Genomic DNA, 16,752 nt, shown 5'->3' on the forward strand with positions numbered 1-16,752 from the left:
TGCTGTCACCTGAATTTTTGATCTTAGCCATTCTGACTGGTGTGAGGTGGAATCTCAGGGTTGTTTTGAGTTGCATTTCCCTGATGATTAAGGATGTTGAACATTTTTTCACATGCTTCTCTGCCATTCGGTATTCCTCAGGTGACAATTCTTTGTTCAGTTCTGAACCCCATTTTTAATGGGGTTATTTTATTTTCTGGAGTCCACCTTCTTGAGTTCTTTATATATATTGGATATTAATCCCCTATCTGATTTAGGATAGGTAAAGATCCTTTCCCAATCTGTTGGTGGTCATTTTGTCTTATTGACAGTGTCTTGCCTTGCAGAAGCTTTGCACCTTTATGAGGTCCCATTTATAGATTCTCGATCTTAGAGCACAAGCCATTGCTGTTCTATTCAGGAAATTTCCCCCTGTACCCATATCTTTGAGGCTTCTCCCTACTTTCTCCTTTATAAGTTTCAGTGTCTCTGGTTTTATGTGGAGTTCCTTAATCCACTTAGATTGGACCTTAGTACAAGGAGATAGGAATGGATTAATTTGCATTCTTCTACATGATACCCGCCAGTTGTGCCAGCACCATTTGTTGAAAATGCTGTCTTTTTTCCACTGGATGGTTTTTGCTCCCTTGTCAAAGATCAAGAGACCATAGGTGTGTGGGTTCATCTCAGGGTCTTCAATTCTGTTCCATGGGTCTACTTGTCTGTCATTATAATAGTACATGCAGTTTTTTATCACAATTGCTCTGTAGTACAGCTTTAGGTCAGGCATGGTGATTCCACCAGAGGTTCTTTTATCCTTGAGAAGAGTTTTTGATATCTTAGATTTTTTGTTGTAACAGATGAATTTGCAGATTGCCCTTTCTAAATCCTTGAAGAATTGAGTTGGAATTTTGATGGGGATTTCATTGAATCTGTAGATTGCTTTTGGCAAGATAGCCATTTTTACAATGTTGATCCTGCCAATCCATGAGCATGGGAGATCTTTCCATCTTCTGAGATCTTCTTTAATTTCTTTCTTCAGAGACTTGAAATTTTTATCATACAGATCTTTCACTTCCTTAGTTAGAGTCACGCCAAGATATTTTATATTATTTGTGAGTATTGAGATGGGTGTTGTTTCCCTAATTACTTTCTCAGCCTGGTTATTGTTTGTGTAGAAAAAGGCCATTGACTTGTTTGAGTTAATTTTATATCCAGCTACTTCACGAAGCTGTTAATCACGTTCAGGAGTTCTCTGGTGGAATTTTTAGGGTCACTTATATATACTATCATATCATCTGCAAAAAGTGATATTTTGACTTCATCTTTTCCAATTTGTATCCCCTTGATCTCCTTTTTTTTGTCGAATTGCTCTGGCTAGAACTTCAAGTACAATGTTGAACAGGTGGGGAGAAAGTGGGCAGCCTTGTCTAGTCCCTGTTTTCAGTGGGATTTCTTCCAGCTTCTCACCATTTACTTTGATGTTGGCTACCGGTTTGCTGTAGATTGCTTTTATCATGTTTAGGTATGGGCCTTGAATTCCTTATCTTTCCAAGACTTTTATCATGAATGGGTGTTGGATTTTGTCAAATACTTTCTCAGCATCTAACGAGATGATCATGTGGTTTTTGTCTTTGAGTTTGTTTATATAGTGGATTACATTGATGGATTTCTGTATATTAACCATCCTTGCATCCCTGGGATGAAACCTTCTTAGTCAGGATGGATGATGGTTTTGATGTGTTCTTGGATTAGGTTACCAAGAACTTTATTGAGGATTTTTGCATCGATATTCATAAGGGAGGGTGGCCCGATGTCTGGGGCACAAAAAGGTCGCTGCCTCAGAGGCTCTGTGGCTCCCGCCTGTCCCAGAAGCTGTCAGCTTCTGTGGTGCACACTCTCACCTGTGCAGACTAAGTTCCTAAGTTAGAGTCCTGGAACCAAGATGGCTTCCCTAGCTCCTGAGGCAAAGGGCTCATGGGCCGGGTGGACACCTGTCCTCTGGCTGGGAAGGTGGCGGGAGGTCTGGAGCCCGAAAAGGGCGCTGCCTCAGAGGCTCTGTGGCTCCTGCCTATCCCAGAAGCTGTCAGCTTCTGTGTTGCACACTCTCACCTGTGCAGACTAAGTTCAGTGGAGTTCCAGAATCAAGATGGCTTCTGCTGATCCTGAGGGAAAGGGCTCCCTGTCCGGATGGACACCTGTCTTCTGGCTGGGAGGGTGGCCGGATCACCTGAAGTCTTAAGTTCCTGTTGCTGGTGTTGTGAGTAGCTGGCGGGTGTCAGCAGACTCTGCACCCTAGCTACCCCGGTGCTGGTTGGTCCGGAAGGGACTTGTGCCCCTACTCAGGCCGCGTTTTCTGCTTCCCTAACTAATGCAGTCTCAGGTCCCACATGAATAGATTGGAGCAGACACTGTGTTCCACTCACTAGAAGTCTTAAGATCCCATGGCAGGTGTTGTGGGTAGCTGGCGGGTGTCAGCCAACTCTGCGCCCTAGCTACCAAGGTGCTGGTCAGAACGGAAGGGCCTTTGTTTATATATTATGGTTTCCAGTTTTGTATTTTTATGGGATTTCTGAGTTTGTGTGAACATGTATGTCTCTGTGTCTACATGTATATTTCTTGTGCTTTTTCTTTGGCTCTTTTTATTCTGTTTGATTTGTTCTATTCTGGTTCATTTGTTTTTATTGGATCTTTATCATCATTATTATTGTTATGAGTATCATAATTTTGTATCATTATTATTTAGATATCTGTTTGTATTTTCATAAAGGGAAAAAGAAAGGTGTGAATTTGGGTGGGTAGAGAAGTGGAGAGAATATAGAAGGAGTTGGGGGGAACATAATCAGAATGTATTGAATGAAAAGATGTATTTTCAATTAAAAGTATTTTCCCAAAAATGTAGATGTTGTTACAAAGGACTCATAAACTGATTTTTTTAAAGAATCATATTGTATACCGAGGACAAATATGAAAGGTTTTCAAGCTGAGTTTCATTTTGCAAGTATGGTAAGGACCATAGAGTTAGTAACCAAGAACACAAAACACAACACACAGCAGACAAAAGTACATAACACACTCAAATAGACAGGCAGGCATCAAATTAGGGAATGTAAGGACTTTTTTAATGGAGCACTAATCCTCCCTCATTCTCCATGAGAAGAAAACAGAATCCATGTTGTCTCCAAAGACTTTGGGTAGGAATTCATCAAGCATCCTTTCTTTTCTATTTGATTAGAACTGACTCAAATCTGCCATGATTCCAGGGCAGGAAAAATAGACTCCCTCATCCACTTGGATATGTGTGTTTCCAGTTAGTGTTACAGATGATCACATGCTTAGATAACTAAAATAAAGCACATTTATTCTAGTACGGCCCCGGAAGGCAGAAAGTGTAAAATACAAGGGGATGGCTAGTTTTACTAGTGCCTGGCACCATGGTTGGAAACCTGTAGGTTGTGAGTCCTTGTGAGGCTTTCACAGGAGTTTTCTAAGACTATCTGTATGTCAGATAGTTATGTTATGATTCATAGCAGTAGGAAATTAGAGTTATGAAATAGCAAAAAATAATCTTATGATTGAGGCTCACCAGAGCATAAGGAAGTATATATATGAAGGACTTGCAGCATTAGGAAGGTGGAGAGCCACTCTCTGGAAGCTTGAAACAGAAAGCCTGGTGTGCCTCCCAGCCTGACCTTGACATCAGTCTAAGATCTGCTTCTGACACTCATCTTCTTGTTTCCTTTTGTTTCTTGTGATCATATGAGGATAACCTAGATAGTATAGTCAAAGGCCCTATATGAGGACATATTCAGAATCGGTTTTGTGAAACAATGTGCTGTAGTATCATTAGGACAGGGCTGTCTTTGGGACCAGTGCTCTTCTGTATGCCTGTGTGTGCTTTGCTTTCTTTTTCGTTTTTATTTGTTTGTTTGGTTGGTTGGTTTGGTTTGGTTTGGTTTGTTTCATGGCAGGGTTTCTCTGTGTAGCACTGGCTGCCCTGGAACTCATTGTGTAGACCAGGCTGGCCTCGAACTCAGAAATTTCCATGCCTCTACCTCCCAAGTGCAGGGATTAAAGGTGTGCGCCACCATGCCCGGCTTCTCTGATTTTTTATTCTGCTACTAACTTATTGTTTCCCCGTTGGTTTATTTTATTTTATTTTATTTTATTTTATTTTATTTTATTTTATTTTATTACATATTTTCTTTATTTACATTTCAAATGTAATCCCCTTTCCTGGTTTCCCATCTATCCCATCCCTCTTCCCTCTACTCACCAACCTACCCGCTCCTGCTTCCCTGTCCTGGCATTCTCTTACACTGGGGCATCCAGCCTTCTCAGGACCAGGAACCTCTCCTCTCACTGGTGTTCAACTAGGCCATCCTCTGCTACATATGTGGGTGGAGACATGGGCCCCTCCCTGTGTACACTTTCGTTGGTCTTTTTTTTTATTTGGATATTTTCTTTATTTACATTTCAAATGCTGTTCATTTTCACAGTTTCCCACCCTCCCAGAAACCCCATATCCCATTCCCTCTCTTCCTGTATCCATGAGGGTGTTCCTCGACCTGAGCACCCACTCCCACCTCACAGTGTGGTTGCTAGCAAGGTTACATCTCAGTCTCCTCATCATTCAACAGCATATTGGGGATCCTACAGATGGTGGGGAAAAGATGATCAGATTCTGGGTATTGCAGAACACCGTCCAGTTCATCAATCTCAAGCCACACATGGATGCATCTTCCTCAAAAACATCTCGTCCTGTTCATAGCTGTCACTTGGCTCTTTGTGTACCTCAGCCAAGATTGAGGTGTCTGCTGCCTGCACAAGCACTGCCCACTTCACTTTGGGGATCATCTGTGCCAGGAAGTCAGGGTTGAACTACACAGAGTTGATGCGGATTTCAGTGGCCTGCAGGCACAGCCAGAAGACAGGCATGCCCATGACCTGCACATGTGAGCTTAGGAGATTGGTGGTAGAAGAATGACAATTGATCCATTCTCATCTCCTTGTACAAAGTAAAAGTCTAAGTGGATCAAAGACCTCCACAAACAAAAACAAAAGGAACACACCTCATAAGGAAGCTGGAAAAGGCATGATATAGGACAGAAAGAGTTATTGAGAAATATGCAAATTTAAAAAATATATCAGAGTGTGTGTGTGTGTGTGTGTCTTGGGTCAACATAAATTTAAACACACCAGATGTATGCCTGGTACCTGAAGAGGCAAGAGGAGTGAAAATAAGTGCACAAACATTGGTTGTAAAAATGACTCAGCTGTTAAAAGCACCTTTTCTGTGCAGATCACTAGGTACAAAGCATCCACATTGTGTCTCTCAGGTTATGCACAACTAAAGTTTCAGAGAATCAGTACACTCTGCCAGCCTCTGTAGGAAACAGGCATAAGTGAGAGAGAGGGCCTGCAGGGCCTAGCACACTCTTGTAATCAAGATCAGTACTAGGAAGGTGGAGACAGGAGAATACCAGGGGTTGTAGGGGATCTGGATGCTCCCTTCTGATCTCTTAGGTCAGCATAGACTCTTGTGGTGTGCATATGTACATTCAGAAAAAGTCTACAAACATTAAATGTTTAAGCACATAAATAAATAAAACCCAAACTTGCATACAAGAGCCTCTAGAGTTGAAATAAAGTAGTGCCTTTTGTAGTGTTTCATATGTTACACATTTGTTCAAGTTTTTCAAGTCTGTAAGGGCTTATAAACCTAGAAACTGGAAATCATTTGAGCAAGTAGCTCATTCCCACATCCTGAAAACTCCCTTCAAAGCGATTGTGCCTGATACTCCATGTATGCATGCACAGGGTATATTCAGCCAATCAGCGCTGACCCTGGGTGAGACTGGTTTTCTCCAGCTGGCATCACAAAGGGTCCTCAGAAGCCTCTGTCCCAGCATCGCTGCTGATAATAGTTTTTTACCATTGAGGAGCTGAGCGCGGAAGGGTGCAGTTGTGAAGGTGTTCACCTCTGAGATAACCTGTAAGTGATAATCGGCTCTAATCAGGGTTGTTGGACAGTTAATCGAGGTGTGACGGGGCGGGGAATCTCAAGGAGGTCACTATGTGAGGAAAAGCCTCCTAATCGCCATTTCCTATGGTTCTGGGGATAAAATGAAGATGGAGTACTGTATTCATGGCAGAGGATTGAACAGGCCAGGGCCTTCGAGGATTGTGAACCCTTGGAGGACACAATCTTGGGGCCTGGGGATATGATCAGAGAGCAGGCTGCAGAACTGGGGGTCCGAGGATTAGGAAGCCATGGGTGATGAGCCTTGGCATTTGTCCTGTGTGCTGTAAAGGAGCCTTAGGGTCCAACTTGGTGCTTGTCCTGTGTGCTGTCAGGGATCCCTTAGAAACAAACTGAGGATTCCTCCCTCTTCATTGTCTTATTTATGGTGTGTTCTTTTGATATAGACTGCATGGACATTGCAGACAGGGGAGTGGCATAGGAAGAATGAATGAAAAGAAAAAGAGGAGAGATTGCAAGAGATTAATAAGTAATCTGGGATGGATTCTGACCACCGATCCTCCTGTCTCAATCGCCCATGTATTCGGGATTAAAGACTTGCACCACCACGTTCAGCTTTTTCTCTCAGTTTTAATTCTGTAGGATGGGATCTTCCTTTGTAGCTCAGGCTGGCCTGGCTTGGGCTGGTCTTGAATTTACAATCTTCAGATGTTTGAAATCCTCAGCTTTCCCCAATTCCAAATTCCTCCAATATAAGGACTTTCTGTGTGCGTGGTGGTGGTGGTGGTGGTGATAAGTGTTTTTTGTAGACGGAGCATTGTGTCTTCCTGACATGAAGGTATAGTTACTGTGTTCGTTATCTTTCTGGATAGTACTGTGAGTTTATCTTAAGACTGAGATACTCTGAAAAACGGAATTGCAGATGTTTTGTTTAAAAAGAATCTGTGGAAGTTAGGACCAAACTTCAGATGCCTCAAAGGTTAAATGCAAACACATTTTGCTCATCGTTTTTTGATGGAAGGGGAGGACTCACATATTAAAGGCTGGCCTGTTTTTGCCTTTTTTAAACTGAGAAATGACAGATTATTAACTTTAGTTCTAAAGGGTTTTTTAAAGAAGTTTTTAAAACAAAGTGGGGAGGGAGAGGAACAAGATAAAGGGGATACATGGAGGAGATGGTAAGGGGAAGTACATATATATATATATATATATATGCAGTTCATATATATATACATATATATATGCACTTCCTATAATATGTTAGCAAAACATGAATTTATTTCATAAAACCTGCAAATAAATTATGTCATTTCTTTTTCTATTATATATTTTCTTTATTTACATTTCAAATGTTATCCCCTTTGCTAGTTTTCCCTCCAAAATTCCCCTGACCTCTCCCCTCTCCCCTGCTCCCCAACACACCCACTCCCACTTCCTGGCAAAGGCATTCTACAATACTGGGGCATAGGACCTTTACAGGACCAAGGGCCTCTCCTCCCATTGATGACCAACTAGGCCATTCTCTGCTACATGTGCACCTGGAGCCATAAGTCCCTCCATGTGTTTTCTTTGATTGGTGCTTTAGTCCCAGGGAACTCCGGGGGTAATGGTTAGTTCATACTGTTGTTCTCCCTAGGGGGCTGCAAAGTCCTTAAGCTCCTTGGGTACTTTCTCTAGCTCCATCATTGGGGACGCTAGTGCTCAGTCCAATGGATGTTTGTGAGCATCCACTTCTGTATTTGTCAGGCACTGGTAGATCCTCTCAGGAGACAGCTATATCAGTCTCCTGTCCCCAAGCTCTTGTTGGCATCTTCAATACTGTCTGTGTTTGGTGGTTGTTTATGGAATGGATCCCAGAGTGAGGCAGTCTCTGGATTCCTTCAGTCTCAGCTCCAAACTTTGTCTCTGTAACTCCTTCCATGGGTATTTTTTCCCCAATCTAAGAAGGAACAACATATCCACACATTGGTCTTCGTTCTTCTTCAGTTTCATGGGTTTTGCAAATTTTATCTTGGTTATTCAGAGCTTCTGGGATAATATCCACTTATCAGTGAGTGCATATCATGTGTGTTCTTTTGTGATTGAGTTATCTCACTTAGGGAAGATATCATCCAGATCCATCCATTTGTCTAAGAATTTCATGAATTCATTGTTTTTAATAGCTGAGTAGTACTCCATTATGTAAATGTACCACATTTTCTGTATCCATTCCTCGGAATAGGGACATCTGTGTTCTATTCAGCTTCTTGCTATTATAAATAAGGCTGCCATGAACATAGTGAAGCATGTGTCCTTATTACAAGTTGGAACATCTTCTGGGTATGTGCCCAAGAGGAGTATTACTGGATCTACCAGTAGAACTATGTCAAATTTTCTGAGGAACTCCAAACTGATTTTCAGAGTGGAAATCCCTCCAGCAATTGAGGAGAGTTCCTATTTCACCACATCCTCGATAGCATCTCCTTTCATTTGAGTTTTAGAACTTAGCCATTCTGACTGGTGTGAGGTGGAGTCTCAGGGTTATTTTGACTTGCATTTTTCTGATGATTAAGGATGTTGAACATTTTTTAGGTGCTTCTCAGCCATTAGGTATTCTTCAGTTGAGAATTCTTTGTTTAGCTCTGTCCCCATTTTTGAATAAGGTTATTTGATTTTCTGCAGTCCAGCTTCTTGAGCTCCTTATATATATTAGATATTAGTCCCCTATCTGATTTAGGACTGGTAAAGACTTTTTTCCCAATCTCTTGGTTGCCCTTTTGTCCTATTGACAGTTTCCTTTGCCTTACAGAAGCTTTGCAATTTTATGAGGTCCCATTTGTCTATTCTTATTCTTACAGCACAAGCCATTGCTGCTTTGTTCAGGAATTTTCCCCCTGTGCCCATGTCTTTGAGGTTCTTCCCCACTTTCTCCTCTTTAAGTTTCAGTGTCTCTGGTTGTATGTGGAGTTCCTTGATACACTTAGATTTGAGCTTTGTACCAGGAGATGAGAATGGATCAATTTGTATTCTTCTACATGCTAACTTCCAATTGATCCAGGACCATTTGTTGAAAATACTGTGTTCTTTCCACTCGGATGGGTTTAGCTCCTTTGTCAAAGATCAAGAGACCCTAGGTGTGTGGGTTCATTTCTGTGTCTTCAGTTCTATTCCATTTATCTAGCTGTCTATCACTATACATGTATTATACAGTTTTTATTACAATTGCTCTGTAGTACAGCATTAGGTCAGGCATGGTGATTCCACCAGAGGTTCTTCTATTGTTGAGAATAATTTTTATTATCCTGGGTTTTTTGTTATTAAAGATGAATTCGCAAATTTCCCTTACTAACTCAGTGAAGAATTGAATTGGAATTATGATGGGGATTGAATTGAATCTGTAGATTGCTTTCGGCAAGATAGCCATTTTTACTATATTAATCCTGCCAATCCATGAGCATGGGAGATCTTTCCATATTCTGAGATCTTTGATTTCTTCCTTCAGAGACTTGAAGTTTTTATCATACAGATCTTTCACTTCCTTAGTTAGTGTCACACCAAGGTATTTTATATTATTTGTGACTATTGTGAAGGGTGTTATATCCCTTTTTTCCATCTCAACCTCTTTATTTTTTGTGTAGGGAAAGGCGACTGACATGTTTGAGTTAATTTTATATTCAGCTACTGCACTGAAGTTGTGTATCAGGTTTAGGATTTCTCTGGTGTAATTTTGGGGGTCACTGATACATGCTATCATATCTTCTGGAAATTGTGATATTTTGACTTCTTCCTTTCCAATTTGTATTCATTTATTCTCCTTTTGTTGTCTAATTGCTCTGGCTAGAAATTCAAATAGTATATTAAATAGGTAGGGAGAAAGTGGGCAGCCTTGTCTAGTCCCTGATTTTAGTGGGATTGTTTCAAGTTTCTCAACATTTAGTTTGATGCTAGCTAGCTATTGGTTTGCCTTCTGTTGCTTTTATTATGTTTAGCTATGGGCCTTGAATTCCTGATCTTTCCTCTAGAATTTATTATGAATGGGTGTAGTATTTTGTCAAATACTTTCTCAGTATCTACTGAGATGGTCATGTGGTTTTTGTCTTTGAGTTGTTTCTATAGTAGATTAAGTTGATGGATTTCCATATATTAAACCATCCCTGCATAGCAGGGATGAAACCTACTTGATCATGATAGATGATCATTTTAATGTATTCTTGGACTCGGTTTGCAAGAATTTTATTGAGTATTTTTGCATCAATATAAGGGAAATTGGTCTGAAGTTTCCTTTCCTCATTGTGTCTTTATATGGTTTGAGTATAATTGTAATTCTGGCTTCATAGAACAAATTGAAAAGTGTTCCTTGTCTTTTAATTTTGCATAATATTTTGAAGAGTATTGGTATTAGGTCTTCTTTGTAAATCTCATAGAATTCTTTACTAAACCCATCAGATCCTGGACTGGTTTTGGATGAGAGACTATTACTGACTGTTTCTATCACTTTAGTGGTTATGGGAGAATTTCCAGGGTTTATCTGATTCTGATTTTAATTTGGTATCTGATATCTGTCTAGATAATTGTCCAATTCATCCAGATTTTCCAGTTTTGTTGAGTATAGGCTTTTGTAGTGGAATCTGATGAGATGTTTTGGATTTCCTAAGTTTCTGTTGGTATGTATCCCTTTTCATTTCTGGTTTTGTTAATATGGATACTGTCCCTGTGCCCTGTAGTTAGTTTGGCTAAGGGTTTATCTATCTTGTTGATTTTCTCAAAGGACCAGCTCCTGGTTTGGTTGATTTTTTGTATAGATCTTTTTATTTCAACTTGGTTGATTTCAGCCCTGAGTTTCCTTCTACTCCTCTTTGGTGAATTTTCTTCCTTTTGTTTTAGAGCTTTTAGGTGTGCTGTCAAGCTGCTCCCGTATCCTCTCTCTAGTTTCTTTTGAGAGGCATTCAGAGCTATGAGTTTTCCTCTTAGGACTGCTTTCATTGTGTCCCATAAGTGTGGGTATGTTGTAGCTTCATTTTCATTAAACTCTAAGACGTCTTTAATTTCTTTCTTTATTTCTTCCTTGATCAAGTTATCATTGAGTAAATTGTGGTTCACCTTCCACCTGTATGTGGGTTTTCAATTATTTATATTGTTATTGAAGATCAGCCTTAATGTGTGGTGATCTGATAGGATGCATGGGATTGTTTCAATATTTTTATATCTGTTGAGGCATGTATTGTGACTGATTATATGGTCAGTTTTGGAGAAGGCATCATGAGGTGCTGAGAAGAAGGGATATCCTTTTGGTTTAAGATAAAAAGTTCTATAGATATCAATTAAATCCATTTGTTTCATAACTTCTGTTAGTTTCACTGTGTCTCTTTTTAGTTTTTGTTTCCAGGATCTGTCCATTGATGAGAGAGTGGTGTTGAAGTCTTCCAATATTATTGTGTGTGGTGCAATGTATGTTTTGATCTTTACTAAAGTTTCTTTTATGAATGTGGATTCCCTTACATTTGGAGCATAGATGTTCAGAATTGGGAGTTCATCTCGGTAAATTTTAACATTGATGAATATGAAGCATCCCTCTCTGTCTTTTTTGATAACTTTGAGTTGAAAGTCAATTTTATTGATATTGGAATGGATACTCCAGCTTGTTTCTTGGGACCATTTGCTTGGAAAATTGTTTTCCAGCCTTTTACTCTGAGGTGATGTCTGTCTTTTTCCCTGAGGTTTGTTTCTTGTATGCAACAAAATGCTGGGTCATGCTTACATATCCAGTCTGTTATTCTATGTCTTTTTATTGTGGAATTGATTCCACTGACATTAAGAGATATTAAGAAAAAGTCGTTGTTGCTTCATATTATTTTTGTTGTTAGAGTTGGAATTTTGTTCATGTTGCTATCTTCTTTGAGGTTTGCTGCAAGATTTCTTTCTTGCTTTTTCTAGAGTGTAATTTCCCTCCTTGTACTGGAGTTTCCCCTTATTTGAGTTCACTATATGTTGAGTTCAAGCCCATCTTGGTGTCATTGAGACCTTGTGAATACGAACACATAGCAACCAAAACAATAGGACCACCTGCATGAGATCTTCCCAGATATACACACAAAGAAAATGAGAAACATCATAAAAATAAGAGGGGGACCATCTGAGACAAAGAAGGGTCTCAGCAAGAGTGGGAGAGTTATGAAGAAAGGACTGTGGGGTGTACATGTATGAATTCTTAAAAGTAAATAATACAGGTTCACTTTGGTTTTCCACCATGTATTTTATATGCATATGTCATTTGTTCCAAACCAAACATTATATATTTATTATAAATAATTAAAAGAAGTTTCTGTGTAGAGTTTTGTGTGTGCTAGGCAAATACACTTCCAGTCGGCTATATTTCTACCTTTAATTTTTTTATTGTACTTTCTTCACAGAGGTGAACTAGACAGTATGTTAGATAAATCTGGAGGTATATATTTTTGGAGATATTTGCCTGTTGTTTGAAGAGACCAGAAGAGGGCACCAGGTCTCTATAGACCCTATAGTATAGGGGGATAATTTTAGGTTTCACAGTAATTGTACTTTTCCTAAAAACACATACAGATGAGTTCTCACCCAACATTCAGACCTAATGATTAGCTGAAGTTGCAGCTCAGTGGTACAGCATCATGTAAAAGCTATGAGTTTCATCTTCAGTGGCAAAAAAAGAGACCAATCAATCCAACAAATTAACAAAAAACCTAACAATAAGCCTTGCAAATGAAATGTTAGTTTGTCCAGGTTGCCCAATTAACTGCAAATTGTAAAGTGAGCAAGCAATCCAATTTGCTGTTGTAAAGAAACAAACAAAACCAGCATTAAGCATTTTAGGAGCCCAAACTTAGGCATGATTACAGAAATAAAAAAAATAAAAAATAAAAAAAAGAAAGAAAGAAAAAAGAAAAGTTAGAGACATTGGCTACAGCAATAGAACAAACTGTGCAGAGGGGTGAGAGAGATACCTCTTTTGGTAAAGAGCTTACCTTGAAAGTATATGGACTTAAGGTGGGGGCCTAGAATCCACTTTAAAAATGCAGTCTGCAGCCCAGTGCTGAGTAGGTAGAGACAGCTTGCTGGCTAGCCAGGCTAGTGGCAGTGGTGAGCTGCATATTCAGAGAGACCCTGTCTCAAGATATAAATTGGGACAAGCAGTGGTAGCACATGCCTTTAATCCCAGCAGTTGAAAGGCAGAGGCAAGAGGATTTCTGTGTTTGAGGCCACCCTGGTCTACAGGGTGAGTTCCAGGACAACCAGGGCTAGACAGAGAAAGCCTGTCTCAAAAAACCAAAAAACCAAAAACCAAAATACCAAAAAAAAAAAAACCCACAAAATAAAAAATAAAAAAAATGTAAGTAGGAATATGATTGAGAATACAGCAGATGTCTATTTCTGGCCTCCTTATGCACACATATACTGACATGTATACACATCATTTTTGCTGAATCTCTTTTTATGATTTACAAAATCCATTAAAATTATGTTTTTTGTTTTTTTGCTTTTTCTGGAAATAGACAATATTAGGAAAGTGTCATATTTTTATAATGCCCACTGTATAGTAAAAATAAACAAAAAAACCAAAAAAAAAAAAAACACCTATTGAGAGAAATGATCCAGGGTACCTTAAAGCACACACAGGAAAGGGATGGAAAGATGGCTTAGAGAAATTAAGAGCACTCGTTGCTCTTGGAGAGAACCAAGGTTTTGTATCTAGGACCCACATAATGGCTCACAGCCATTTTTAATTCTATTTCCAGACATGCACCAGACATGCATGTTGTATAAATACAAACATACAAAAACACATTAGTTAAATAAATGAAACAATGTAGAATTACACACAACAGCCCCTTCAACTGAAACAAAGTAGGAAAGTCTTTTGGGGGGTTCAATTTATTTTAACTTTCGAGTTAGTATTACAAACTTGGAAAATGGAAAGTCTCTGGGTAGTAGTGGCAGCTAAAATACTGCCTTTTTGCTGCTTCGATGACAGAAGACAGATATGGCCTCACCCACCCTTAGTACGCATGTGCAAGCACAGCCAATCAGCAAGGCGCTTGGCTGAGACTGTTTTCGCGCTGTCCCAACCCTGTTACCCAGTATGCTTTGTGGTGGCCGCCAAGTCGAGTTCTCGAGGAAGCGAAGTTCGTGAGGAAGCATGGTAGGGAGAAGTCTCTGTGGAGGGAGTCAGTGACCTGCTGAAAGATGGTTAATACTGGTTCAGGTGGGGGTCCGGGTGAGGTGAAGGTGCAGGGGCAGAGGTGTTACTTCGGGAGTAAGGAGAGGAGGTTACGCTCACTGGACTCGGGATGGTACTACTTCCGGGTTCACAATCGACTTTACCCACCTAGGCCTCTGTGGAGAAAAACGGAGAACTTCGCTAAGGGCAGGAGTCTGAACAGACAGCACCTAGCAGAAAGCAGGAAGGCCAGGGAATTGGAGAGCCTGAAAGTCTGCTCGGGGGCCTGGGGATGTGAGGTGTGAGTAAACTGGAAGTCAGTTAGTGGTGGAAACAGACTAGAACCTTTTCTGTGCTGCTGCTGCCGGCCAGGAATAGATTAAAAACAAACTGAAGACCAGTCTTCATTTTCCTCTACCTGGTGTTGAAAGGCCAGATTGCCAAAATTTGTATATTTAGGCTCCAAACTGCCTCCAAATCCAGAGACTCCCCTCAGCCTCAGAAGTACTGGGACTTCAGACATAATTCAGGACAGGCTGTGTTTATTTGTGTGTTGTTTTGGTTTAGGGAAGTGAGCGCTAACTCTGTATCTCAGAGTGTCTGATACCTCATGTGCAGCTTGGATTCGCCTTCAAACTGATGTCCTCATACAAATGTACTGGGGCCTGAGGAAATATGCCTTTTTAATTTTTTATTTTTAAATTTTTGTTTGTTTTTTCGTTGTTGAAGTTTGAACCCAGAGCTTCATGCTGTAGCAGTAAAATATGTGTCCAGCCAGGCAGAACTTTATATTTTAGATTTGCTTTAGATTTGTATTGCGATGAAAAAGATTGAGGAGCTTGCTTGTGATAATAGCAACTATGAATTTATTTGGAGATTGAGATGCAGGCACATTTGCTCAAATTTATAGAAAACCTAGCAGGAATGGGACCAAAATGCAGATCCTCCTATGATTAGATATAAACCCACTTGAAGTCACTGTTAAAGCCATCATAGTGTGTGTGTGTGTGTGTGTGTGTGTGTATGTGTGTTTATGAGAGAGAGAGAGAAAGAGAGAGAGAGAGAGAGAGAGAGAGAGATTTAAACTGAAAAATAACAAACTCTTATTCCTTTATAGTGAGGAAGCCCAATATACTTTATTCAACCTAAATGATTCTTTTTTAAAATGTGTACATATTAAAGTTTAGGTTATTAATGGCTATCTTTGAAGCCAACTATTCTGTTCCATGTTTAAGGTCTTTAGTATTAAATCAGAGGGTAATAGAAATATGGTTTTATCTTTAAACTCTTTATGCAATTATGAAGTGCTGTTTTTAAAAAATCATTCCTTAATGTTATTTTATATTTCAATTTTATTAGTTTAAGTGATTTTTTGGATTCAAATGGCTTGAAAAGATTTCTTTTTATTCTAAATCAGAAAACGTAAGTTTCTTAGTGGAAAGGCAGCATTTTGAATAGTCTCTCGAGACACCAATGGAAAGCTCGAACATGTCAAGTGATGAACAGCAAGATGGGAATGCTCCAGAATTGGACCTTATTGAAGGTACCAGATATCTAATGTTGGGCATTGATGTTACACTTCCTTTTTTTCTCAGCTATTCTTCTTAGGCTTGTAATGGAGATTGAAAATCTCATATTGCATCTCTTGTCTTTAATCACAACATGTAAATAAATAGCTTAAAACATATTTTTAGATGACAATTAGACATTACTTGATTTTTTTTAACTTCTAGACAAATCATAGATCTGCTTTAAAACCTAATGTTGGCACTATGCCTGAATGATCACAAAGTGTTTCATTAAACTTTGCAAAATAAAGTAATTGTTTTAATATCTCGTTTTGTTACCAACCCAGTACAGAATCCAGTAACTCATGATGATGGGAATGCAAATCCTGAAGAAAGAGTTGGAGATATACGGTAATATTTTCAAACTTATTATTTCCTTCTTAGTGTAAGTACTTCCAGAAAACTTTAATTGATTGTATAGCAAGTAATCTATATTAATAATTAGAATATGATATATATTATAAACAATATTTCCGTAAGATTAATCCTTAATTTGAATGGTTTTCTTGGAGGGTGTAGTTCTGTGGGTCAAACTCTCATCGTCCTGATTATAGGACAAAAGCTGAGACATCAAACAGTATCCCCCAAATCCTTACTTTTTAAAACTTTACTTTCTTCACAGATCTACAATACAAAATATCCTGGGAAAATTTGAAGGTACTTTTTTGGATATATAATTTGTTAATAACTATATAGTATTAACATAATTTACATATTAGGAAATATTAGTTAATATACTATATGACATCTGAATGACTTATTATGATTTATATATAGCATTATGTGAATATTTTTATTTTAATTACTTTTATTTATTTATTTATTTTTATTCAATATTATCTTTATTTACATTTCAAATATTAACTCTTTCCTGGTTTCATCCCAGAAACTCCCTATTCCATTAGCCCTCCATGTGATTCTATGAGGGTGTTCCCCCACCCACTCCCACCTCCCCACCCTGGCATTTGCCTACACTGGGGCTTCGAGCCTTCACAGGACCAAGGACCTCTCGTCCCACTGATGTCTGACAAGAACATCCTCTGCTATATATG

At 39.2% G+C, this 16,752-nt stretch overlaps 1 protein-coding gene, 1 long non-coding RNA gene and 1 pseudogene across 3 annotated transcripts in view; 2 read left to right on the plus strand and 1 right to left on the minus strand.

The window, feature by feature from the left end:
- The window catches only part of LOC147004811 (X-linked lymphocyte-regulated protein PM1-like), a 133,277-nt gene that overhangs the window by 97,836 nt on the left and 18,689 nt on the right, over positions 1 to 16,752 (plus strand). Inside the window, exon 3 of the mRNA XM_085838233.1 lies at positions 12,352 to 12,386. Within this exon, the coding sequence (XP_085694359.1) occupies positions 12,352 to 12,386 (35 nt within the window). The remainder of the gene's footprint in view (positions 1 to 12,351; positions 12,387 to 16,752) is intronic.
- LOC147004813 (multifunctional methyltransferase subunit TRM112-like protein pseudogene) lies at positions 4,590 to 5,532 on the minus strand (annotated as a pseudogene).
- LOC147004814 (uncharacterized) lies at positions 14,050 to 16,363 on the plus strand. Of its 2 annotated transcripts, none has more exons than XR_015047179.1 (4): positions 14,050 to 14,114; positions 15,550 to 15,675; positions 15,988 to 16,051; positions 16,323 to 16,363. It is a non-coding gene; the product is annotated as an uncharacterized LOC147004814 (long non-coding RNA). The 2 variants fall into 2 exon arrangements; XR_015047180.1 differs by lacking the exon at positions 14,050 to 14,114 and adding an exon at positions 14,310 to 14,433.

Source organism: Mus caroli, unplaced genomic scaffold, assembly GCF_978045245.1.
Source record: "Mus caroli unplaced genomic scaffold, Mus_caroli_1 scaffold_5, whole genome shotgun sequence".
In the NCBI taxonomy this organism is placed as follows: Eukaryota; Metazoa; Chordata; class Mammalia; order Rodentia; family Muridae; genus Mus; species Mus caroli.